This window comes from Strix uralensis, chromosome 4 (assembly GCF_047716275.1).
Source record: "Strix uralensis isolate ZFMK-TIS-50842 chromosome 4, bStrUra1, whole genome shotgun sequence".
Taxonomy (NCBI): Eukaryota; Metazoa; Chordata; class Aves; order Strigiformes; family Strigidae; genus Strix; species Strix uralensis.
This window is the reverse complement of record NC_133975.1, coordinates 90,253,501-90,278,555: the sequence shown is the minus strand read 5'-3', so window position 1 is coordinate 90,278,555 and position 25,055 is coordinate 90,253,501. Positions and strand designations below refer to the sequence as shown.

The 25,055-nt window shown below is 60.9% G+C and overlaps 1 protein-coding gene across 2 annotated transcripts; it reads left to right on the top strand.

Annotated features, from left to right (window-relative positions):
• The first annotated feature begins 424 nt into the window (after positions 1–424).
• Positions 425–24,921, top strand: MAPK8IP1 (mitogen-activated protein kinase 8 interacting protein 1). 2 transcript variants are annotated; one of them, XM_074867776.1, is made up of 12 exons: positions 425–553; positions 8,115–8,220; positions 14,979–15,212; positions 18,786–18,867; positions 19,088–19,963; positions 20,588–20,663; positions 21,047–21,219; positions 21,523–21,632; positions 21,773–21,892; positions 22,916–22,986; positions 23,349–23,447; positions 23,888–24,921. In XM_074867776.1, the coding sequence occupies exons 1-12, from the start codon at positions 468–470 to the stop codon at positions 23,958–23,960; spliced, it is 2,106 nt and encodes a 701-aa protein (XP_074723877.1). In that variant the 5' UTR covers positions 425–467; the 3' UTR covers positions 23,961–24,921. The 2 variants fall into 2 exon arrangements, with proteins under 2 accessions (XP_074723877.1, XP_074723878.1); XM_074867777.1 differs by lacking the exon at positions 425–553 and adding an exon at positions 5,944–6,051.
• The last annotated feature ends 134 nt before the right edge of the window (positions 24,922–25,055 follow it).

The window sequence follows — 25,055 nt, the reverse complement described above, 5'->3', positions numbered from 1 at the left end:
CCCCTCGCCCTGGCCCGCTCGGCCGGCCGGCCCCGCTCCCCCGGGCCTGGGGGAGACCCCGGCCCGCACCCCCGCACCGGGGGCTCTGGGGCTGCTGCCGCCACCTGCGGCACATCTGGCGGGGGGGCGCTTGTCCCCAGCTGCCGGCACAGCTGGGGGGCGCGGGGTGGGGGAAGGGTGTCCGTCCAGCTGCGGGCAAATCTGCGTTTCCCGTGCGGCTGGGGACGGGGTGCGGGGTGTCGCCTCCAGCTGCGGCCACATCTGTACTGCAGCTGCGGCCGGGGGCCGCGGGAAGGAGCAGCGGGGCTGCGCCCCCCGCTTCCCTCCACCCCCCCACCCCCCCCCTCCTCCCCGGCGGCAGGTATGTCCCTCCCCGCCGGCACCGCCAGCATCCCCCTCCCTCCATCCCTCCTTCCCTGCCTCCCTCCCTCCCGCCCGCCCTCCGCCTGCATGGAGAGAGCCACAGAATGGCGGAGCGAGAGAAAGGAGCCGCATCCCCGCCCGCCTCCTCCCCCTTCCTGGGGCTGCACCTCGCCTCGCCTCCCAATTTCAGGTACCGGCCGCCCCACCCCTCACCTTTCCAGGACCCCCGCGGGGCTGCCCCTGCCCCCCGCCCCGAGCAACGCTCCCCATCTACTGCAGCCCCCCCCCCCCCCCCCCCCCCCCGCCCCGGGCTCCCGGGCTCCCGCCTCCTCCAGCGCCTCTGCCTCCTCCCCGCGCGTCCCTTCGGCCCCCCCACCCCATCCATCCCTCCAGCCCCCCCCACCCCCGGCACCGCTGACCCCACACCGCATACACCGCTCCAGCCCCCCATTGCTGCTCAGCCCGCCCACCCCATATGTTGCTTCAGCCCTGCCCCCCAACCCATGTTGGCCCTCACCCCATCTACCATCGCAGCCCCCACCAGCCCCCTGCTTGGCCCCGTGTCCCCCCCAACCCCCCCACCCTCCTTACCTGTCTTATCTCCTCTTCAAACACCTCTTCCTGACGAAAAAAAGCTTAATCTCTTCCCCGCACCCCCGGGAAAGCCTTTTTCTAGCCCTTTCCTAGAAATCCCAGGTGCTCCCGCTTCCTTCCCACCCCTGTGAAACAGGAACCCCAAGCGAGAGGGTGGGAGAGTGCCAGGATTGATCCTCCTGGCCATACCAAGTGCTCCCATCGATTTGGGATGCAGGGGCTGTCTCTCCTCCAAAACCCAATGAGGCTGCTCATGGGGACTTCCGATGGCACAGACCAGGCCCGGGATGGCAGGGAGGGCTTTGGAACCTCCGGTGCCTCCCGAGGGCAGGTTTGGGATGGGGATGCGCTGGTGGGGGTAAGGGAGCTCTGCCACTGCCCGTGGGTGCGGTGCCCGGCGTTGTCTGCTTGCCAGCCAAGGCAGGCTCGTGGCTTCTGGCAGGCGTGTGCTATCGTCAGCCATTGCTCTCTGCTTGTCTCTGGCACCCAGGGGTGCTGCGGGGGAGCTGGCTGGGAAAGGGGGATCCATACCGGCTGCTTTGTCTGGTGAGGTTTTGGGGAGGGAAAGGAGGGGCTGGTTCACGCTTGGGGCCACGGCTATTACCTCTGGCAGGCCCCAGCCCCTGAGGCTCGAGGGCCAGCAGGTCCCTGCGAGGAAGCAGGCAGGTGCAGCCAAGCTATGGTGGTGTTCAGGCAATTTACCCCTGAAGGGCTCCTCTGCTCCCAGAGCCCCTTTGTCGAGTGGCTCCGGGGCTTCAGCAGCCGCCTCCTATTGCAGCACTGCCTGCAAGAGCTGCTGGGAGCTGTTGCAACATGGCTGGGTAAACCCTGCAAATCGAGTGATTAAATGCTGCCTCTGCAAACATCCACCATGGAGAAGGGGCTTGGCCACTGAGCCGGGGGCCGGAGGCTGAGCTGCCAAGCAGCTCCGGGCCTGTGAGAGGGTCAGGCTCGCCACCCGGCCCTGTCCTGAATGCAGCGGCTGTCCCCTGGGCACCCTCGCGCTCCCCAGCAAACAGCGATGCCCCGGGAGGGAGAATGAGGTGCTGCTTCTTGCAGTGCCTCAGACTTTCGGAAAGGGAGCCCAGCAGAAAGGGAAGAACCGACCGCCATGGGGGAGGCCATGCAGCCGGGTGGAAAGGCAGGGAGTCGAAGCTTCCCCAGGCACCGAGCTTGGGGTGTGAGCCTTGAAGTGGAATGAGATGCTGGTGACATCCCGGAGCCTGGGGCAGGGTCTGGCAGGCCAGAGGCGATGCTGTGGTGGGGAGCAGTGTGTGAGGCGGGAGCCCGCTTGTGAAATGCTGGCGAGCTGGGTTACATGGCACAGCCTGGGTTGTGCCTGTCCCAGGTCCTGAGTCCCTGCTGCAGGGGCTCAGTGAGGGGCTACCCCCCAGTGGCCAAGCTGGAGCTGGCAATGATGAGCATGGCTCAGGGTGAGGGCTCAGCCCAGGGCTGGTGGCGAGCTCCTGGGTGAGCCCTGCCCTCTGCCCCCAGCTTGCTGCCTGCAGGACGAGGTGTTTCAGCTTTTCTGCCCTCCGGTACGTTCACCTGCTCTTCCAACTCCCACGGTGGTGACATGCCAGCGAACAAGCACATTAGGTGATCAGTTGGCTTGAATCGGGAGAGGTCTTGGTCCTGGTCAGCAAGCAGCCTGATGGGCTGGGGTCTGAAGCTCTGGAGAGGCTGGATCTGGCAGGTCCTTGTTGCTGGTGATGGTTTGGTGACATCTGAGAGGAGGTGGGAGGAGCAGGATGGTGAGGTGAGCCCTCCTTTAGCCAGGAGGACCTCCAGAGGTGGCTGGTCACCATGACAAGAACAGCAGCATTTTAGGAGACAGCGGTAAAAAAGTTCCTCTCATCCAGCCTCCCTGTTGTCCTTAAGCCTCCCAAAGCCTCATGGCAGGGCCTGCGCCCCACTGGGGCTCCTTAGCATCTTTCTCTGGGACACCATGTTGCAGTTCCTTGCCCTGCCAAGAAGCTTTGCCAGTATTTCAGAACACAATTTTCGGGAAGGGGAACCCCCGCTTCTGCCCAGTATAAGAGTGGCAGGGAGGGCTGGCACCACTGGGGTGCAGCTGGGCGCAGGGCCCCGCAGTGCTCACCATGCTGTCTGCCTCGCTGCACCCAGGAGTGCACCTCTGATGTAGCTGGGATCTGGGGAGGGTTTCAGTGACCTATCCCCTCTTCTGGTTTCCCTAATAAAAGCAAAGAGCATCTACCTAGCTGCTGGGGCAGGAAGGCTCCCAGGGAAGGAAACCTTTAGGGAGTTATTTGCACGGGTCAGGAGAGAGGGGGAACTATCCCGCTCCTCGGGGAGCCCTGTGGGAAATCACAGCCCTTTTCTGTGCCGTTGCTGGGGCCTCAAGAGGGGAGGAGGTCTCTGGGGGAAGGAGACCCCTCCATCTCCTCGGGAAGTTCAAAGAAGCACCTTCAGGCTGAGGCAAAAGTCAATCCTAGCACTATGTGTTGTTTTATGTGTCTGCTGTGCTCATCTGGAACCATTGGAAGAGCCTGTTTGGAGGCGATGAGCTGGGTGTCGGAGTGGGGCTACCTGTCTTCTTGTGAGGGGAGAGGAAAGGGCTGTCTTCTGATGGAGAGAGAGGAGCCTTCTCTTGGGTTCAAATAAAAGACTCTTGGTGGCTCTTGCGAAGAAAGAAAAAACCCAGGGCCAGCCAAATGTAGGATAGTACTTTTTTCCCCACTGATGCTGGTTACAGGACTTCCACACAGTATGGCCTGGGAGCAGAGGATCGGAATGTGGCCTGGGCAGCCGGGCTTGTTGGATCCCCAGCTCCATCTTGCCGTGTTGCCCTGGCCAAGTCCCCACGCGGGAAATCCCATGCAGCGGGGGCGGGCTGGGGTAAGTCCCCTTTTCCCTGGCAGGGGATGGGGTCAAGGGAGGCACAGCAGCCAGGCTTGATTATAAAGCTGTTATTAGGGCTGTGATCAAGCTGCTCCTCCTGTGGGGAGGTAACGACTGCCTCTGCTCACATACCCACGCGTGCTGCCCCACTCGCAGTTCCCGGGTGTCCCGAGTTTACCGGTTCTCATGTGTTCAGCAGGGCTGCCAACCTCCGGATGCCTCTTGGCACATCCTTCAGGAGAGCAGCTGTAACCTCTGTGGGCACAGGGCTCGCCCACCCTTCCAGCCGGGGGGCAACCTCCCACGTACCTGCAACTCTGTGGTGCCCGCCTGCAGCAGCACGCAGGTGGCACCCGTGCCTCCGCTGCTGCCGCTGGCGAAGGAACTTGGCCAAAATTCCTCTGTAGGTCCTGCTCAGACTTTTACTGCCAATGATGGAGATAAGGGAAGTCAGAGCTGTTTCATTTTGCTGGTATTTTTAGCCTCTTTGAGAAGCAAAAGAGAAAGGCAGGGGTGTTTCCAGCACAGGGAGCGGGGAGGGATAACGGAAAGCCTTCCTTGTATCTCCTAGGAAGTCCTGGAGCATCCATATGAGAGGAGAAAAGGGCGGGTGTAATACAGAAATAGAGCTTACTTTATTCATCGCATTAAGCGAGGAGGTTTCGAGCAGACGAGGTGCCTCCAGGCAGAGCTGGTAGGGAAGATGGAGCCCTGGATACCGTTATCAAGGATCTGAGAGACAATGAACACAGTATCATGAGTGACATTCGCCGGTGGCATGGCACTGGTGGGGCGAGAGCCAGCAATGGGTCAGCTCAGCAGAGCTGTCCGGGCCACCCGGTGAGCGAGACTCCTGCGAACATCACCCACCTTAACCCCAGCAGGGGCGAGGCTGGGTCCCAGGCAGCTGGTGGTGCTGGCCAGGCTGGTGGGAGATGTGCCCATCACTCACAGCCCCTGGGCTGGGGAGGACTGAGGAGAGCTCCTGGGGTGGGTGCCAGCGTGGGGCGGGAGGGCAGTGCTGCGATGGGTGGCAGTGGGGTGCGGCCCTGCTGGGTGCCAGCGCCGAGCATGTGCAGCTGGTGAGGCGAGGGGATGCCCTGTCCCCATCTCGAAATCGGGGTGGGCGCTTCTTTCTCAGAGCTGCTTTGGCTCCATTGCGATGGGGCGAGGGAGGAACGGCTCCGCAGAGGCTCATGGTCTGCAGCATGCCGGTGGGCGGCAAGTGGGTCCAAGAGGTGCGGGGGTGATGGAGGATTATCTGAGGCCACTGTGCCAACGGCTTGTCAGCAATGCCTGGCAGCCCCTCCTGGGAAAGGCTCCTATTTCCTTCAGCAGCAGAAGAGGGGTGGGAACTGGCAGAGCAGCTCACCAGGTATTTCTCTGCCCCTTAACAGGGGTTCGAGGTTGGGGAAGTTCAGGAATGGCCCTGCCTGAGATGGGAGTGGGGCTGGGGGTTAGGTGGGGGCAGATGGGGAAGGGGCAGCACTCCCGGCACTGCTCTGCATTGCTGGGCTTGCCCCTTGGCAAAGGCACTCTTGCTTCCCTCTGCTCGGGGAAGGCAGCCGGTCCCGCTGTGCTGGAAACACTCTGGCCTTTGCATCGCTGAGCGGCCCTGCTCTACCTGGCGAGAAGCCGGAAAAATGCTCCCATCTCCCACAGGAAGGGATCCCATCGCTGCGGCGGGGCAGAGCCCCTCATCCTTGACTCAGCCAGCAATGCTGCAAGGGCAGGAGGAGGAGGAGGCCGGGTGGCACGGGCATCTGTGCCAGAGTAAGCAGATCCTCTCTGCTGCGGGTGCTGGGGCGCGGGCGCTGGAGCAGGACCAGGAGCCGGGCTGGCTGGCTGGCAGTGGAGGCAGTCAGCATCCCCAGCAGAGTGCAGGGACTTGGCACTGGCTCAGCTGGGGAGGTTATTTTTTTTTAAATTTTTTTTTTCCCCTCCAGGACAGCTGATTCCATCTATTTTTAATGAGCTTCCCCAGGTTGCGCAGTGAGGAGACAGAGCAGCGCCGGCAGCCACAGACTGCGACGGGGCAGGCGGAGGGGCAGCGGGCACCCAGTGTTCGGCTGTCATCTCCCTCACTCCTCCTCGGCCCAGGCCCAGGGGATCTCTTTTTTGGGGTGGGAGTGTGTCCCCCAGGGAAGGGGGGTCCTCCTCAATGCAGCTGCCCTTGAAAATGGAGTCGAGCACCGAGGAGGAGAGCTGGCTGGAAGATCAGTGGGAGAAATGGTAGGGGACCGGCTGGGCCTTGGGGCGGGGGGGGCTGTCCTGTGGGCCCGCAGGGGGATGAGGGGCAGCCCCTTGCCCCTGGGTACATCACCCTTCTCCGCGAGCGATGGTCACAGGACAGGAGCAAACTTAGCGCCCAGTCAGGCCCAAAGTTTCTCTGGCTGCTCAGGGAGCTGCATGGCAGCTGGGTGCCGGAGCAGCAAAGGCAGCTGACCGCATCCTGCCGCGCACCAGCATCTGCAGGCAGGGCCAGTGCTGGACACCCGCGCAGCAACTCCCCATCCCCGAGGGCTCAGGCAGGGCTGCCTGTCCCCATCTCAGAGCGGGGGGTGCTGCCACCCACCCCAGCTGCTCCTGCAGAGCCAGGCAGCCCCTACCAGCCCCTCAGCAACATTGTGCCTCTCGCTGGGACCCCATGGCACCCGCTGCGCTCCCACACCGCGGCTGGTGGGGGCCCCGAGCATTAGCGGGTGGTGATGTCCCACCCTGGAGACCCGCGTAACCGGAGAAGAAATCAATTTCTGCTTTGAAGGCTCATCATGAGCCTCCTGCTCCGCGTTCCCCACCTCCCACAGGCAGCAGCAGGAGATGGCGGGGGTGGGTGTCCGGACACCCCACCCTGTGCTGAAGGCTGTGTCCCTGCCTCCCCAGTGCATCTCACAGGGGCTGGCCCCATGGGCAGAGTCATTACCAGCCATCTTCACCCCACAAGCCCACCGCTGTCAGGGTCCTCAGAAACATGGAGGCGAGATGTTGTTTTCTCCACACACTTCTCCTGCTCCTTCCCCCTCTCTGGGGGCTGGGATAAGGGAGGTGTTACCCCTCCATGGCACTGGCTTGGTGCCACTGCCGGAGGGGGGAGCCCCAAGGTGTGCGAGTGATGCTTAAAGCATGGGTGGGAGCTCTGCAGGTTGGTGGGGGCCAAGCCAGAGAGGGGTGATGAGCTCAGAATGGTGCTTTCACCCCAGCATCTCCCAGTCCGAGGAGCTGGGAGCAAATGGAAATGGTGGCACACAAAGCAATGCCTGTGACCACTCCAGACAAAACTTGTGGTGTTACTGTAAAAGCAAAAAGCAAGATGAAAAAAAATGTTAGCAAGATGTTTTGGCTTACAGTGGGGCTGAGTTGGTTGGCAGAGGACTTTCGAACTCGGATCTTTTATTTACCCCCGTGGTAATGAATAAGCGAGAGGAGCATTGCGGTACCACCACGGAGAAATGTTTTAATGCACAGAATCCGGGAGCGCCTCGCTGTTCCCCTGGGGATGCAAGCAAGTACACAAGGAGCCCGCTCGTCAGCACGTTTCCAGCCACTAAAAGGATATCTCTGTAAACTTCTTGAAGGGGTGTAATGAGCCTGTGGGGCTGATAGCCCTAAGGGACCACTGAGGCCGTGCAGACAGGCTCCGCAGCACCAATGGTCGTGGGGATGCCCGCAGTCACCCCCAGGAGTGATTTTGGCACAGAGGGAAATCACTGCCCTCTCTTACTGCAAGGCACCTGGGCTGGAACACCCCTCCCAGCTGCGGCTCAGGGGCTGGGTGTGCCATGGCCGGCGGGTTTGTGGTGCTTGCAAGGTCTGTGGGTCTTGATGTGGTCACCCATCCCAGCGGGTCCATCCTCCCGCTGTGCCCTTGCCAGGACCCCCAGCCCGTCCCCTCCCTGTAACCTGGGTCTTTGCCCCGCTGGGTGTTTTTGCCCAGCTGGGACAACCCCAGAGCCTTCCCGGTGTGGTGGGAGCTGAACCTCTTGGGACAGGGCTGTCTGTCCCATGCTCTCCCAACCTGCACATCCCTGCTGCCTTTGGTCAGGCAGGGGCTAGTTTAGGGCACACTCCTCCTGCCTCCCCACAGCCGCAGACCATGTCAAGCCCAGCCATTCGGTGGGGACAGACTCATCCCCTCTGAAAGGAGCCCCCTTCCCAGTCTTTCTTCCTAGTAAAGATTGGGAGAGCCTCTTGTGGGGCGGGCGGTGCTGCTCCCTGCCCGCAGGCAGCATGCTGCCCTGCGCCCTCCTGCCTGCTGCCTGCGCAGTGGGTGATCGCGCCGTCTCCACTCCCTCCAGGCTCACCCATGACATCAGCCTCGAGGAGTTTGAGGATGAAGACCTCTCTGAGATCACCGACGAGTGTGGAATCAGCCTGCACTGCAAGGAGAGCCTGGCCACCCGGGTAAGTGCGATGGGGATGGGGACAGGGATGGGCAGAGTGTGCCGGTGGGCTGGAGGGACTATCAGCTCCCATGCAGGACCACCAGCTCCCCAGGCTAGTGATGCTTCCTCAAGGTGCCCATTGCCACAACCCCAATCCCCTCTGCTCGGCAGTGTCCTCTCCTCGCTACAGCACAGAGCAAACCCTTCCTGAGCCAGCCAAACCCAAGGGACAAAAAAACATCTTAAAGCCGGTGCCTTTTGGTTCCCACTGTGCTGGGTTTGACTTTGTTCCTCAGGGATGAGCCTAAGGGTTTGGGCATGACAGGGGGCATTGCCTGCCATATGAGCGGGGCACGCGATGAGCATCCTTGGGAAGCGAGGACATGTGCGAGGTGCCACCAAAGGTCCCACACGGGCTGTGCCTCCTGCCCCCACGTGCATCTCTGGGCCTGGAGGTGCAGCTGGGCTTGCAGGGCGAGAGCTCTCCTCTGCTCACCCAAGGTGTTCCTTCTGGCTTGCTAGCTGCTTTTAGCAAGAGCTGTCCTCAGGCATCTAGGAGGCAGGACAATTGGAGGCTGGTGAGGCAGGGATGGAGGAGGTGGCTCTGACCCCAGCAGGCGGCAGGTGAAATAAAAATGGGATCTGTGAAGCCTGTGCAGATGCTGCAGGTGGGTCTCCCATCCACCTTAAGCACCCTGAGCCACACTGCAGAGACCCCCAGGGGGTTCACACCACTATCTGAACTGCCTGAGAAGGCCACGGGGGGCAGAAACATGGAGATAAACTGAGAATTAACATTGGATTTGGAAATACACAGGGATTCTGCATCTTGCCAATGTGTTTCATGCTAAGGGGGTGCAAATGCTGGAGGAGCAACCAAATGGTTTGAGAATTGTTTCACCCCTCAGGAGAAATATTTCCTCTGCAAAACTGATAAAGACCCAGCAAGGAGGGGAAAGGTAGAGGAATTTGTCGCAGATTTAAAATTAGACAGTGAATTTGTGGTGTTGGGAATCCCTTGTTGCAGGCAGGAGGGTACAGGCACACCTCATCTCTGGGAGGTGAAGGTGTCCTGCTGTGCTCCCTGGTCTAATTCGGGACCTTCCCAGCAGAAATTCTCATGCTCCCGGAGATGGGGCTGCTGCTCCACATCTCTGCTCTGGCCCCAGCTTCCTCCTGCTCCGGGATGTTATGGTCAGGGAAGGATGGGGAGGGCCTGGACTTGTGGGATGTGTTGGCTGAAGGAAGGAGGGATAACGCTGGAGGCAAAACCAAAGGCAAACCTGGAGCTGGGTGTCCACGAGGGCACAGCTGCAGTGAGGGCAGGGCATTGGGAAGATCTTCCTGCAATAGGTGAGGCAGACAGGGGCTGTGGGTGCATTGCTGGATGCTTCCCATTAACCGTCCCAATTCTCCGCTGCTGGCAGCACCACTGGGCTCTTAGGACAGGATTTCTTTTTTCTTTACAGACTGCCAGCCCTTGGCTGAGGTTTGGCAGGGAGGGTAAGGGGCGGGGGGGGACTTGCAGCTCAACTGCTGCAGCCCTTCCTTGAGGGTGAGGAAAAATAGACTGTTTTGTCCACTTAAAACAGTTTACTGAGGGGTTTCTGCGTCCCTGAGCTGTGATGCAGAGACCTGACCTTTGGGAGAGGGTTGGCTCTGGCTCCAGCAGCAAGCCCCACGCCTTCCCCGGGGACAGCGTGGAGCTGCTTTGCACAAACGCCCCGGTGCAACGAGTCTGCCGGGGTGGAAGGGGGATGCGAGGCTGCCCCCGTGGAAGCAATGAGCTATTCATAAACACAGCAAAGGAAGAAGCTTACCACACTCAGAAAAAAAATGCCTGCTAAAAATATGTCCAAATGGTTTATATGGGACACGGAGGATTGCCCGAGGAACAGAACTGAAAGCAGTGACAGCAACGGCGGCGAGAGGGGCTTTTCAGTCCCAGACGTCAAAGGCGAGAGCCAGGGAGCTTTCCAACCCGACTGCCAACCAGAACAAGCTCAGGGCGATGGGGTTGCAGGATCTGCCTGATGGAAGCAGCCAGGCCCAGAGGGAGCGGCTTGGCCGGGTCTGTGCACAGCGCGGGGGCCAGCAAATCAGTAATGACCCGCGGCCGACATCAGCCAGCTAATTGCATCACGTGGGATGGCTGGCTTGGCAAGTCAGTCCAACACCAGGGCCAGGGCCGGGGGGCCCCTGCCCGTGGCGAGCTCCCGATGCTGGTGCCGCAGAGCACCCATGATATGTAAGATGGAGGGTTGGCCCTGGTTGCCCCTGGAATGCCAGGTGAAAGACCAGCAATGGAGCGAGGTGAGGGCGAGCTGCCAGCTCGCTGGATCACACTGGAGCAGAGAGCGCGGGGGAAGGGGGAAACGCAGGCTCTGGGGAGCACGGTGAGCCGTGGGGCTGGGGGCATCCAGCCGCTCCGAGCTTCCCGACCCGGTGGTGAGTCTCCGGAGAGATGGGCAGGCACAGTAGCCCAGCAGTGAGCAAGAAAGCATCAGGAAGGAGCGAGGGGACAAACCCTGCCGGAGGGCTGGGAAGGCAGCAGCTGGATGGGGACAACCAGTGACCTTGGCGAGGCAGGGGCGGTCCGGGCAGAGATGCTCAGCAGCAAAACCCCGTGGCAGGAATGGGCAGCCCGTGCGGAGGTCAACACCCAAACAGAGGTGGGGTTTGGGGGTTTTTTTGGACCTGGAAAAACAAAGATGACTTCATCGTGGACTATTTTAGCAGATTTCCAGAAATAGTGGCTTAGACACACAGAAACAGCAAGGAGGCGTAGACTGATGTTTGTGCAAGAGGGAACTATCCACTTCACGGACAGGAGACCATGTGCTAAGAATGAGGAATAATCCCAAGCGTGACTGCAAAACCCCTTAATTTCAACAGGAAGACCTGGGTGAATGAAAACCGGGAGCGAAGCGAGGGGTGGGCTGAGGTGAAGCTCTGTGGAGGAGCAGAGCTGCCTTTAGAGCTGGTGAACAGCAGGGCCGGAGGCTGGCTGGGGAGGAGAGACGTCACCCCTGCCTCGCAAATGGCAGCGGTCAGGCACATTGAGAGGGACAGTTGCAACAGAAGCACCAGGCCTTTTGCTTTGGGTTTGGCCTTGGTTTGGTGGCTTGGAAATCTGGGATGACAATCCCTGGTTTCAGCAAGATGGATCCCAGCAAACAGCCAGGCTGCGGTTAATAAGGCTTGGTGTCTCATCTGGATTCCGAGAGCTGCAAAAAATGGTTAATGCAAGAATGAAAAAAAAAAAAAAAAGGAAAAAAAAAAGAAGTAACCTTCTTGGAAATAGCTGAGAGCACAAGAATGAGTGTCCAAAGGAAAAGAGCTGATACAGGCTGCAGGGCTGTGCTGAGCCTTTGTGGTCTGCATGAAAAGGCCTGAACTGGCCGTAAAGATACAGATATGTGGAGAAAAACACCAAAACACTTTGTTTTTTCAGCGTAATAAGACTGCTGGAAATGCCGGGCTTCCTCTTGATGTTCACCATCACTGATCCGGCATGCCGCTGGCAGCAGCCGCCCCCGGAAAGCCAGCGGGACCTGCTGCAAAGGGGGAAGCGGCTGCCACAAGCTGGCCAACCCACTGATCCGAGGGCTGGTGGGGAGCCGGCTGCAGGGCCTGGGAGCAAAGGATACAGCAGCAAGGCGGCTGCTTACCCCAGGCACCTTTTCAAAGGCTGTCCTGTGAAGCTGCCTCTGTGATCCATCGCCAGCTGCGGCTGCGCCAGGCTGGGGGCAGAGAGGCTTCTCCTGGCGCTTTGAAGCCCAGAGTGAAGCAGTCCCAGCTGGGTGGTAGGGAGAAGGGACACGGTTGTCCCCTCTGCTCGGCAGGTCCCTCTTGCTTCCCCATGCTCATAAAATGCTTTCCCCAGCTGAAGGTTTTGTCACTCCTCCTCCGACAGGGAAGGCTGCAGGACTAGGGGAGCAGGGAAGAGCCTTTCGCTTGCTTGACCACAGTGGGTAGAGACCAGGGTCACCCAAGCAACAGCTTGCATATCACCCCGCTCCTCTTGCAAGAGCCTTTCATTCCTAGGAAAGCAAGCAGCATCCATCCCTTCCTGGGGTCGGCAGCAGCCCCCACTCTGGAGGTTCCCCTGGCTAGACTGATGTTCCCAGGGGTGCTTCCAGAGGTGCTCCCAGCACCCACAATTGCAGCAGGGCTCACACTGCTCCGCCCCCCCTGGGGCCCATGGACCACAGCGTTGGGACCATCAGAGACCAGCTGCCGGACACTGGGACTTTTTGCCATTGGGACAGCACCGTGCAGGTTGGAGATAGCATCAGCAGGAGCAGGCCAGCATCACGGCCATCCCAGGGATGGCTCTGTAATGGAGGCGTCAGCCTCCCCGTAACTCCATCAGGGTTCAGGTGTGCATCTTGTGTACATTCCACCACAAGATTCAGGCACTAATACTGCTCTCCCACATGCCCTAATCTCTCCCACAGGCTGAAGGGACTTTGGGAAGTCACCTCACCCTCATGTCTGTGCTGAGGCATGAGCATTCTCAAGCTGGCCTTAGGTGACATTAACTTGTTCCTAGAGGGCTCCCAAGGCAGCCTGTTCTGGTGGGGCAGTGTCCTTCCAGTTAGAAAGGCTTCCCAACATTTAGTCCCTGCCCTTGCTTTGCAGATCACCACAGGTCCCACTCAGATGGTAAGGTGATCTATTGCTGTGTGGTTTCCAAATCACTTTTAGTGCTACAGGCCATTAATAAGTACCTGCAGTGACTGTAGTTTCCTCCTAGCTATTGAACCTGGAATGGTGCATCCCTCCTAGGGCGCGCTTTTCTTCAGAACAGGTACTGTTTTGCTTTTCTGCATCCTTCTGGGACTTTCCCTCCTCTGTGAGTTTTCTGAGTGATTGTTACAGCTACAGGATTACTGAGGCAGCGTCATTAGCAGTCTAGGTTGAACGCCACCAGCTGACTCCAATACATGTATCTCGGCTAGGTATAATCTGTTTAGCTGGCATTTCCCCCCGTTTTTTTTCCTGTGCCTTGTTTCCTTGTTAAAATCCACGTGACTTGCCACAGGCAACTGGTGCCATGGAAATGCAGAACTTGTTGTATGAAGGCTAGCATTAAAAACAAGGGAGTTAAATGTTTAAAGCATCCAGAGGACGAGTTTTGGCGGCAGTGCTCCTCCAGGTGCTCAGCCAGTACCTGCCAGGACTGCAGCAGGGACATGGGGGTGAAATGGCCCCCGTGAGAGGGTTCATACGGTGCCTGCAGCAGGCAGAGCCCTGCCTGTGCTGGCTTTAGTCTGACAGTTTAGAAGCTGGTAGCAGCGAGAGCTCTTGGAGGAGCTGCCAGAGCTGCTGGGGCTGTTTCTTCTCCCACGGCTCAAGGGACATCCTCCGCGCAGCTGGAGATATAGATAGCATCAGCGGCAAAAAAATGCCCTTCACCTCTGCCCGCTGATGAGCTTTCGAGTCATCACAAACAGCTGATAACATGGGGAATTCAACTCGCTAATGCCAAGTCACAGCCTTTATTGCTGGCTGCAGCAACCTCCGCATGTGCAAGCTACAGTTACTGCAAAGAAGGTGGCTTGGGAAGGAAACCACTGACCTTTAAACACCTGCAGCCACGGGGAGACACCGGTGCCTCCTCGCCCAGCAACACGGCCACGAGGAGTGCGGTGGCTCAGTGCTGGGGCCCAGCCCGGCTGGTGCGATGGTGGCCACCTTGCGGGCCACGGCGGCCACCCCGCTCCGAGAGGGAAGGGCACAAGGGGAAAGAGTGGGGCTGGCCCTGGCCAGAGCACAGCCACCACCAGTGGGTGACTGGAGAGCTCGTGCCGGGCTCCTGGCTCGTCAGGTGTCCCTTCTGCACGGCTCCAGGTCCCGAGACATGCAAACGCAGGGTGTATGAGAAGAGGCTTGTTCAAGGTGAGGAGGCCAAGGCGGGTGTAACTGCCGTTCCTGGCTGCCTCATGGGCATTACAGGGAAGAAGAAGCCTGACTCCTCTCAGAGGTGCATAGTGAAAATTTCAACCCCGTAGAGAGAAAAAGTAGTAGTAGTGCCGCACAGGTGCCAGTGCCCAACGCGGCGGTGGGTGCTCTGTCCGTGAGGATATTCGGGTGTGATGGGTAAGGCCCCGAGCGACCTGCTCAAGGCAGGGGTTGGACCAAACCTCCAACCAAAATGATTGTGTGTTTGTCTGAGTCCCAGCTGACAGAACAGGGTCGAAGAAAGGGCACGGTTCCCTCCCTTCTTGGGAGGAAGAATCAAAGGGCAGCCCAGGTTGGAAGGGGTCTCGAAAGATCACCTGGCCAAACCTTTTGTGGGAAAGGGAGCCTAGATGAGATTCTCTAGCAGCCTGTCCAGTCCATCTTGAAAACCTCCAGTGATGGGGACTCCCCCACATCCCTGGGGAGGCGGTTCTGCTGAATGACTGTTCTCAGTGCAAAAAATGCCCTTGTTCTGTCGAGACGAAGCCCAGGCGTGCGCGTTTGTGCCCTTCGTGGGGAATGTGTTGTTCACATGTACCTACAGGCACCTGCCGGGAATGAGGTGGGGGGGTGCCCCATCATCCTGGGGGGGTGTCGCCGAGCAGGGAGGGGGGCTCCCCGGCCGCGGGAATAGCATCCTGCCCCTTTAAAAGGACGAGGCCGCCGGCTGCCCAGGCGGCTGCACCAGCCTCCCCCCGCCGGCTTCCTTCCCCCCCTCTTCCCTTCCCCGGCCCCGGCGGGAGGCGCGGCGGCTGCTGGCCCGCCCGCCCGCCCTCCCGGTGGCCTGATCGCGGCCGCTAATCCCGGCAGGGCCATGTGAGCCGGCCGGGCGGCGGGGCCCGGGCGGCGGGCGGCGGGGAGGCCAGCCGGCTGCAGGCGGAGATGCTCCAGCTCGACCTCATCGACGCGGCGGGGGAGGCGCCGGCCGAGGAGCAGACGGCGCCCGAGCCGCTGCAGAAAGAGCCCCCGGCCGGGACCACGGATGTCTACAGGCCGAAGCGACCCACAACTCTTAACCTCTTCCCGCAGGTGCCTCGCAGCCAGGTGAGGACGGGACGGGGGGGTTGGGGCGAGCGGAGGTGCAGGGGAGGAGGAGGAGGAGGGATGCTCCCGCCGCCGGGAGCTTTTGTCTCGGAGGGATGGAGGGAGGGATGGATGGCGGGGAGACTGGAGGACTGGCGGGGAGAGGCTCGGCTCCCCCTCCCCGCGATGCCCGGCGGGGCAGCCGCTGCCCTCCGCACCCGCCGGGGGTCCCTGCCCGCCGCCGCCCGCATCCCCAGGCCAGGCCCAGCGCAGGCTCGGCCGCTGCTACAGAGCCGGAGGGGGCGGTCAGCGGGCCCGGGGGGCACCGGGGGACAGACATGGGGACGTGCTCACCCCCTGCCAGGCTGCCCCCTCGCACCGCCGACCCCCCCGCTGGCTGTGCCTCTTGCCCGGGCACTGCGCTCAGCGGGGAGGGGGGCAGAGGGGGCTTAGGAGCCGGGGGGGTCCTTCTTCCATCCCTGCTGCCCCGGTGGGGGGGGGAGCAGGCCAGGGAGGGGGACATCAGCGTGGCAGGACTGAGCTGTGCCCCCAGCAGAGCCCGTGGGGCCTGGCAGAGAGCCGTGGGGCAGGGGCAAGGTGGGAGCGGGGAAGGGACCCCACAGGGATGGAGAGCAAACAAGGCATGGCGCAGCGAACGCATGAATGAGCCATCGCGGGACGGGGCACCACGCCACGGGGCTGGCGAGTCCAGGGCTGGCACCGCTAGCCAACGGCTGGCTGGGCTCCAGCTACCCCAGGTCAGGGCAGGATGGTGACACCGGGTGCCCCATGCCGGGCGGTGGGGACTCGGTGGCGGGGACTCGGCGGCCTCCGCTCCTGAGCAGCGGCGCCCAGCAAAAGCGTCATTAATGTCAGCACCCCGTGCAAAATTCGAGAGACAGAACAGCAACGCCCAAAATGGTGGCTAGGAGGATAAGGGGGTTGTGTTGTCTCAGTCACGCTCAGATTTTGTGTGAGGTTTTGGATGGTTTTCCCCGCCCCATGCAGCCGTGCGGTTGCTGTCATCCCCGGGGCGAGCAGCGTTTCGGTGCCCCGCACGCTGACCCTCTGAGCGGCAGCCGGAGCCCCTTTGCTCCGTTTGCAAACTTCACAAACCCATGCAAGGTGTGTGACGTGCAGGGCTATTTTTGCCAGCCTCCTGCGTTCGGCCGTGCCTTCTGCCAAGTAGGAGGATTTTCGTTGCGGTGACGTTCAGCCGAGGAGCATGAAACGAGAGGCAGGTGTCCCTGTGGGTGACAGATGGGGAGTAGTCGGAGCTGGGTGTCACCAGCCCAGCACCAGCAGCTGATGCCAGCTCTCTGCCTGAGGCCACGGGTGGGAGGAGGAGGAGGAGGAGGAGGAGGAAGGCACACAGCCAGGATGGGCGCCCTCGGGGCAGCTGGCACGGGGGACAAAGGCAGCAGGGCTGGGGAGGAGGAGGGAGGGGAGCCCCACTGAGCATAATGGACAAGGGGACAGTGGCAGCCTTGTCCCACCCTGTGTGGGGACCCTGAGGAGCAAGCGGCACGTGGCAGCCACATCCAGCTGGGGGGACAGGGGACAGCAGGGCCCCCCTCTAGTCCCAACCAGTGCCCAGAGGTGGCAGCAGGCCTGCAGAGAGGGGTGGAGGGGGGGGGGGGGGGGAGTTTGCATAGACTGTGTGCTGGGGAGGGGCAGCTGATGGTCCCCTGGCAGTGGGATGGTGAAGGCTGTGGGGCCGCACCGGGAGACACGGGTATCGCCCAAACTGAGGAGGTGGGGAATGGGAGATGGGGGCTTTGCCAGAGCTGGCAGTGGGACCCCAGAGGCAATGGGGGTGGGTGCACAGGGCCGGGGCATGGCTGTGGAGAGCATGTTGGTGGCATCTAGTGAGAGGCAGAAGAAGCGCTGCAGGCAGGCTGGCTGTGAGGTGCTTGGGGTGCCTGTTCTGGATGCCTGCCTCTGGCCAAAGGCAGTTTTTCCCTGCCCACATCCCCGAGGGAGGGACAGGGTGCAGGGCACCCCTTGGCGATTGGCCTGAGAGATCCACCTCCACCTGTGCCAGACCCTACTGGACCCTCCTGGCCTGCCCAGCTCCTGCCTCCTGCAGGTGGTTAGAAGAGGGACGGTGGCCACACGACCTCTCTTGAATGCCCAGCCAGGGCACCGGGCTGCCCTCCTGCATCTGCAGCCTCCTGGCGCTGGGCAGGGTGTGCAGGGGCAGAGCAGCATCCCACCCTCTGTTCCAGCTTCTCCTTGCGGGGCCAGGAGCTGGCTTGGTGATGTCTGGGTTGCTGCTGGGCTATCTGTAATCATCATCCCAGGCAAGTGGACTGGAGGTGGTGAGAGGAACATCCCCAGCTTCCCAGGAGGGGAAGAAACAGCTGCTGGGACTGGCTAAGTTCATCCTCTAAGACCTTGTGAATGCCTCTCTGCCCTGGCTGGACATTGCAGACCCCAGAGTGCCCTGGGTGGGCTCAGTGGGCTCTGCCTGCTGTGTTGCTGCCTCCCCTCCCGTCCTGGTCCGGGCAGCCAGGCTGGCTCGTGTGCTGGCCCCGTGGCACTTTGCACGCAAGAGGCCGTCGCTGCAGCAGCTTGCCTGGCCCGCGTCCCGGCTCATCATGTCCCTGGGAAAGGCAAGCGGGGACGCGCCGTTATTTGCCTTGGCACAGGAGGGGCTTGCGGAGGCCGTGCTGGGAGGTCGCCGAAGCGCCGTGGCAGGGGTCTCTCCCCTCCCTATGCTGAGGCAGGGATCTGGCAGCTGTGGTTCAGCAGCCTGTGACTTAGTGGCCTTTCAGGGCAAAGACTTGCTTCATGTTGATGGGGAAGCAAAGCAAGGATGGGCCAGGTCCTGCGCGGCTGGTAATAGCTGCAGGCTGGCAATAAGGCCGTGAGAAAATCCAGGGAGTCCCAGTGGGGCTTAGTACTTGAGCAAAAATTAACGGTCTGGAAAATATCACTGCTGCAGCTGGAGGAGAAACACCCGCTTGCCCTGCAGGAGGGGCTGAGGGTGCGCAGCCAGGGAGAATTTGGGGGTGGAGGAGAGGATGGGCACCAGGGTTGGGACTGCAGCAGGGGGAATGTCACGCCCTGCTGAGGCGGGCAGGGAGGGCTTGTCCCCCATCTGCAGGAGGGTCCTTGTTAGAGAGGACCTAGTGGCCTTTGGTCCCTGAGTCTCACAGTGGGACTGAGCATGTGTTCCCCTGTGCACACGCACGCGTGTGTGGTTTGAAGGTAGGCAGGACAAGAGGGACGGGAGCGAAGCATGAGGACTCCAGGCGGGTTCGGGTCTTGAGTTTTTTGGCTTGGGACTGTCCAGCCATGGGCTCTTGCAGACAAGTCACCCCAGGGTGGATGAGTGCCACCATCCCGGCCAGGCCGTCTGCCTCCCGGCTGGCTCCTTGCCCACCCTGCTTCGGCCACAGCGCCAGCTCTCACAGCAGCGGCGTGGCAAGACGTGGGGCTGGCGGTGGGGTCCCCGAGCACCGTGTGCCCAGGTGAGGGGGGAGCTGAGCGGGGTGCTGCAGATCCGGGGAGGGATGGGTGCTACCACCACCGCTGCGCCACACGCTGTTTACTGTTTGGGCTACAAGGCGGCTTTGTTCTTCTCCTCAGGACACTCTGAATAACAACTCTCTGGGGAAAAAGCACAGTTGGCAGGAGCGGGTGTCCCGGTCGTCGTCCCCTCTGAAAACGGGTGAGTTCTCGGGCTGTCGGCCAGGGGCAGCTCCTTGCACCCTTTCATGGCTCTCGAGAGCCTGGGGCAAGTGGTGCTGGAGCAGGAGGTTGGGGAAAACATCCCACATGGATGCAGGGTGCATGTCCATCTTGAATCTGGGTCGCATCCCCGACCACCTTCCCTGGCAGGGAGCATCAGCCTCTGCGGGGCTGTCAATGCTGCTCTCCTTCCCCTCCAGGTGAGCAGACCCCTCCCCACGACCATGTTTGCCTGAGTGATGAGGTCAATCACCAAAACAGCACAACCTCCACCAAAGACCGGGGCACATCCACGGAGAGCCCGTGCCGGCGCACAGCGGCCACCCAGATGGCACCCGCCTGCGTTGCCTCGTCCCGGCCACCTGAGAAGCACCAGGCCACCAGCCGGCCCCCACCACACGGTGCCAGCGTAGTGGTGGTGACGACGAGGGGCCCCGAGGCCCACCGGGACCGCATCCGCTACCAGACGGACGTGAGGCTGGAAGCCACAGAGGAGATCTACCTGACGCCCGTGCAGAAGAACTCGGACCCCCTGGAGACTGACAAGCCCTTCCTGTCTCAGTCCAGTGAGAACCGCATGTCCATCAGCTCCGACATCGACACCTCCGGGTATTCGGCCCTGGCAGGGAAAACCAACCCCTCCATCAGTGAGGAGGATGAGGTGCTGGACTACATGTCCTCCCCCGACAAGACGAACCTGCCCAGGGCCTCCTGCGGTGGCGGGAGCGGTGGCTGCCGGCCAGGGCACAGCCTTCAGAGAGCCTCGGTGAGTTCGGACACCAGCGCCCTCTCCTACGACTCGGTCAAATACACACTGGTGGTGGACGAGAACGTGCAGCTGGAGCTGGTCAGCCTCAAGCAGTGCTACTCGGGGTACAGTGACGAGAGCGACTCGGCCACCGTCTACGACAACTGCGTCTCCTCACCCTACGAGTCAGCCATCGGCGAGGAGTATGAGGAGGATGCGCTGAAGCGTGACTCGGTCTGCCTCTCCGAGGACTCCACCCCTGAGGCGGACATCCACTTCTCCAAGAAGTTCCTCAACGTCTTCATGAGTGGCCGGGCGCGCTCCTCCAGTGAGTGCTGGGCGACGGGGGGAGGTGGGCTGGTGGCTGCCTGCCCGGGCAGCCCTGCCTGTCTCTGGTATGAGGCTGAGGGCATGCTCAGGAGATGGAAAACCACCAGCAGATACAAGCCCCAGCTCTGCTTACTGCAGCATGTGGCTTTGTCCCTGGTGGTCAGGAAGGCATGGGAGGGCTTGGAAAAGCTTTGCGACTTGCAGGTGGAGGTGTTTCAGGCTGCTTTTTTAGCTAGCCCAAGGTACGGCCATGCTGAGGGGGAGGCTGAAGGGTCTTGCAGGGGGACAGCATCCCTCCTGGAGTGCCACCCTCCTCCCCAAGCCTGGAGGAGCACCGGGGCTGGTGGCATGCCCCAGTAGGCAGGGTTTCCCACAGTGTGGCTGGTGCCACAGTGCTGGTGACACCAGCTGACACAGCTGCGTGGGTTGGCGCAGAGAGGTTGAGGTCCCAGCGGGGACCACTGGCCACCAGCACGGTGGCTCTAGCCATGCCTTCCTCTCCTGTGGCACTGCGTGGCTTTGTCTCGGCCGAGCCATCCTCCAGGAGCCTCACCATGTCCTTCCCTTGGCTGTGGTGCTGACCCCTCAACGCTGAGGCGTCCCCCTCTGCCTTCGTCCCCAGGTGCCGAGTCCTTCGGGTTGTTCTCCTGCGTGATCAACGGGGAGGAGCAGGAGCAGACCCACCGTGCTGTCTTTAGGTGAGCTTGCAGGCGTGAGCCTCTCACGGAGGAAAGGCGGTGCTGCCCTCCCACCATGGTGGGGACATCCCACCCCAGTGTTTCCAGGCCTGTAGCTCATGCCCTGCCCAGGAGCAACATCTGCCCTGTCTGCTGCATGGGCAAGCCGGGACCTCTGGGGAGCAGCATGGGTGGTGCCATAGGGGATACCCTTGCCATAAGTGCCAGGATGCTGCTGTCTTTTGAGCCTAAACCTGCTCCGATGCTTTATTTAGCATCTTGGGTCCCTGTGACTAATTAGACCTGCCAGGGTGCTGCCCACCTGGGCCGCTGGTGGGTTTTGTGTTGCCCCAGCAGGCCACCAGCGCTGCTGGCCAGCCAGGTGCTAGTGCCTCTCTACCCAGGTTTGTGCCTCGCCATGCGGATGAGCTGGAGCTGGAGGTGGACGATCCTTTGCTGGTGGAGGTGCAGGCAGAAGATTATTGGTATGAGGCCTACAACATGCGAACGGGTGACCGGGGCATTTTTCCTGCCTACTACGCCATCGAAGTCACCAAGGACCCGGACCATGTAACAGGTACCAATCCTCTGCACGCAGCCTGCTGCCGTCCCCCATCTTGCGTCCACCTCCTCTGCGCTGAGCGGAGGCTGGAGCTGAGCAGGGGGATGGAGGGAGGACCAAGCCAGGCACCCAGCAGGGAATGATGGGCAGCTTCTGGTGGGATGCTGGGACCTGGTACCTGGTGTTGCTTTTTTTTGGAAATGAAGCTTTTTTTGGGCAGGGAAACATGCAGGGGTGGGAATATGGAGAGGGGAGGTGGAGCTCAGCCCACATGCCTGGTCATCTGCGATGATCCCCGCTGCCTGCTCTCTCTTCCAGCTCTGGCCAAGAGCAGCGACTGGGTGGACCAGTTTCGGGTGAAGTTCCTTGGCTCGGTGCAGGTTCCCTATCACAAGGGCAATGACGTGCTCTGCGCGGCCATGCAGAAGGTATTGTCCCACCCCATCCCTGGGAGCAGGTGGGCCTGCTCCTCCTGGCAGCAGGCCAGAGCCTCGGTGGGGAAGGGAAGAGGTGAGCCATCATCACTGCTCACGAGTCCCAGGCTTTGTCTCTCTGTTTTCTCCCCCAGATTGCCACCACGCGCCGCCTCACTGTGCACTTTAACCCACCCTCCAGCTGCGTCCTGGAGATCAGCGTGCGTGGGGTCAAGATCGCCGTGAAAGCTGACGACTCCAAGGAGCACAGCAAGGTAGTGCCCCACTCCACGCTCTTCTCATTCCTTCCCTGGCGCTGCTCTGAGCCTGGCTCGTGCCCCCTGCGCTACAGGTCGTGTTTGCATATGAAAATTGGGGGTCTCCACCCCACGTCTGCGGGTGTTGGAAACACCATCAGCAGGGTTGTAGGGCCACCGTCAGGGACCCCCGTGCCTCACAGGATCCCAGCTTTGAGCCATGCCGCCGGCTAATGCCCTCGCAGCTGCCAAGTGCATCGCTGCACTGGGATGCTGCGAGCTGAGCCACACTGGTAATCTGTCAGCTGCTCCTAAACCTTTCTGCTACTATTTTGAGTGGTGTCCTCCAAATCTGCCCTGTAATCTCTTTAGCTGGCTGGGGCAGGCTGCTGATTAGCGTTCTGCATAAGTAGCCTAGCAAAGCATGGCGAGATGCTGGGCAGAGGCAAGCGAGGACTTTGCAGCAGGCTGTTGGGAAACCTCCCCTACAGCTGGGGATGGGAGTACTTCATGGCTTAGAATGCTGTGACAGGGCTGGGCTGGGGTTTCTACAGGTCTTGCCTGCATATAGAGGATGCCATCAACTTAGCTGTGCTTTAAACTCCTATAAATCAGTTCTCATTTCTGGCTGGGACCCTTTGAACAGCTGGGCTTGAATGACCTATTTAGTTCTAAGTTATACATTCACCTTCTATCTGCTGGTATTTGAGAGCCTTTTTAGCAAGGGAGAAGGGCTGTGTGTGCTGAGTGAACAGCAGCACTGACTCTAGCTTGAGTACAGCCTAACTCCAGGGAAACACCACAGAAGCTGCTGTGGGTAGAGGCAGCGGGCGTGGGAGCCAGCAGGGCTGCCTGGAGGAGCACACTGTGTGCAGGTGTTCAGGGCCATCCCGAAACTGCTGCTGGTAGCAGCCCAGGATCGGGCTCTAATTCATTTCACTGCTCGGTCCAAGTGCGTATTTCCAGGAGCCAGAGACCAGCTGCCCCGCAGGGTGGTGGGGAGGAAAGCTTTGACAGTTTGTCTCTCTCTCTCTCCCCCAGGTAAACAAGTGTAGCCATTTTTTCCAGCTGAAGAACATTTCCTTTTGTGGGTACCATCCAAAGAACAACAAGTGAGTAGCAGGGAGGTGCAGGGCGGCTCTCAACTCTAACAGCTCATCATGGAGGCTTTGCTGCCTTCCTGCTCCCTGGGGGCAGCACAACTGGGGCTGGGAAGGGAAGGGGAGGTTTCAAGCACCCCGGTCCTGAGAGCTCCCCTTCCCCTGTGAGCCCAGTGCTGCAGCTTCAAGCAAAAGCAGCCTTTAGACGGGACTTCATCCCAGCTCTGGGTATGGGCCATGGCAGCTGGTGGCTGCTAAGGTTTGGGAGTGGTGCAGGTCCCAAACCCCTATGCTCAAGGGTTGGGCACACCTCGGGGCTGCTGGGGTGCCTGCTTGTCTGCTGGGCCAGTCATGCCCACTCTCTCTGCCCTCAGATATTTTGGGTTCATCACCAAGCACCCTGCTGACCACAGATTTGCCTGTCATGTCTTTGTCTCGGAGGAGTCAACGAAGCCACTGGCAGAGTCCGTAGGGTAAGTCGTGGCTGGGCAGGGAAGGCTTGCTCCTGAAGGGCGGGAGGAACAAGGCAGCCAGGCTGAGTCATGCCATCTCCTCATACCTGGGGGGCTTGGACCTGGCCCCAGCCTGGCACCTCTTCCCTCAAGTGAGAGGCTTGGGGTAAGAGCCAGGGCTGACAAGGCTATGGGCAGCATATTCCTGACAGCACTGGAACAAGTCCCAGTGCAAGGCTTTGCAGGCAGATGGCTGAAAGTCATGCGCTGTGCAGGGGATGAGAGCAAGGATGGAGACCCTGCGGCTCTGAGGGCAGCTCTGGGTGCTAACGCAGGAGGGGCCAGGGGCTGGAGGGTCAAAGTGGCCGCAGGGTAGGGAGCGAGGGTGAGAAGGGAAGCAGGGTACTGTAAATGCCTCGTGGGGAGTACGCTGCTCAGCTTTGCCCGGTGATGTGTTGCAGGAGGGCTTTTCAGCAATTCTACAAGGAGTATGTGGAGTACACGTGCCCCACGGAGGACATCTACCTGGAGTAGGGGCTGGCACTGGCACCTCCTGCACAGCCAGGGCTGCAGTCTGGCCCCTTCCCCGTGTCGTGCATGGACAAGAGCTGCTTTGAGCCTGGAGGAGGAGCGGGCCCGGGGCAGGGCTCCCCGGGGCACGGAGCGCCGCCTCTTTTCGTGACTCCCCTTCCTTGGGCTGGGGGGGACGGGAGGGGGGAGGGCTGGACAAATTGTGTTTATTGTACAAAATACTCTTAGTTTATTCTATTGGAGAAGCACCTGCTGGGTGCCCTGCCTGTGAGTGGTGGAGGGGTGGGCAGCACCGTGCTCGGGCCCTTTCCTGCTGCAGGCTGGGGTGACAGCATCTCCTCCTTGTGACCATGGCCCAGCTTCCCGTCACATCCCTCTGGGGTGACTTTTAATGCAGTGGCAGAGTCGGACTCTTGCAGTATGAAGACACAGCAGCTACAGCAAACAAGACCCATGATGTGCTGGCTCCTGCCTGGGAGACGGGCTTGCCCTGGGCAGGCATCACCTCTCTGCCAGGCCCGGGGGACAAGGCTGCTGGGCAGGGATGACAGAGGGACCCCCACTCTCTCCTCTGCCAGAGCCAGTGCCAGGATGAGCTGAGACAGCTCACCTCTGCCTCTGCCCCCATCCCTGTCCCTCCCCTCTTGTATCTGTGCCCTGGGGAGAGAGAAAAATCCCCCCCCCATACCTCCCTGCAGTAACTACACCCTTAGGAGGGGAGCCTTTCTCTGCCCCTTTCCCCCTCTCCCCTCAGCTGCAGGTGGCAGGGCTGGGCCACCCCAGAGCGGTGGGGCCGAGCTGGGTGCCTGCCAGAAGCAGGGCAGGGAAGGGCTAAAGCCTGCAGGGAGTCGTGCGAAGCACCGGGGAGGTAGAAGAGCTCTCCCGGTCCCTGCAGCCATCGGTCTCTGTGCTTCAGCTGGATCTGCTGTGATGGCAGAAACTATTAAATATGATGGTTCATGGAGCACGGCTGCTGTGGTGTTTGTGTCCCACTGCAGTGGGTTTAGACCCTGGCTCCTTCCTTCCCTTGGGACCCCAAGAGGAGCTGGAGCTTCTCAGGTTTGGCCCGAGACCCTTGCTTGAAATCCCTGGAGGCCA

What these genes read in the sequence shown, in the direction of transcription:
- MAPK8IP1 (XM_074867776.1), top strand. Translation starts at nt 468, where the DNA reads ATGGCGGAGCGAGAGAAAGGAGCCGCATCCCCGCCCGCCTCCTCCCCC. An exon ending in AGGAGAGCCTGGCCACCCGG is followed by an intron (nt 8,221 to 14,978) that starts GTAAGTGCGATG and finishes TAATCCCGGCAG; the next exon opens with GGCCATGTGAGCCGGCCGGG. An exon ending in CGCAGGTGCCTCGCAGCCAG is followed by an intron (nt 15,213 to 18,785) that starts GTGAGGACGGGA and finishes TCTTCTCCTCAG; the next exon opens with GACACTCTGAATAACAACTC.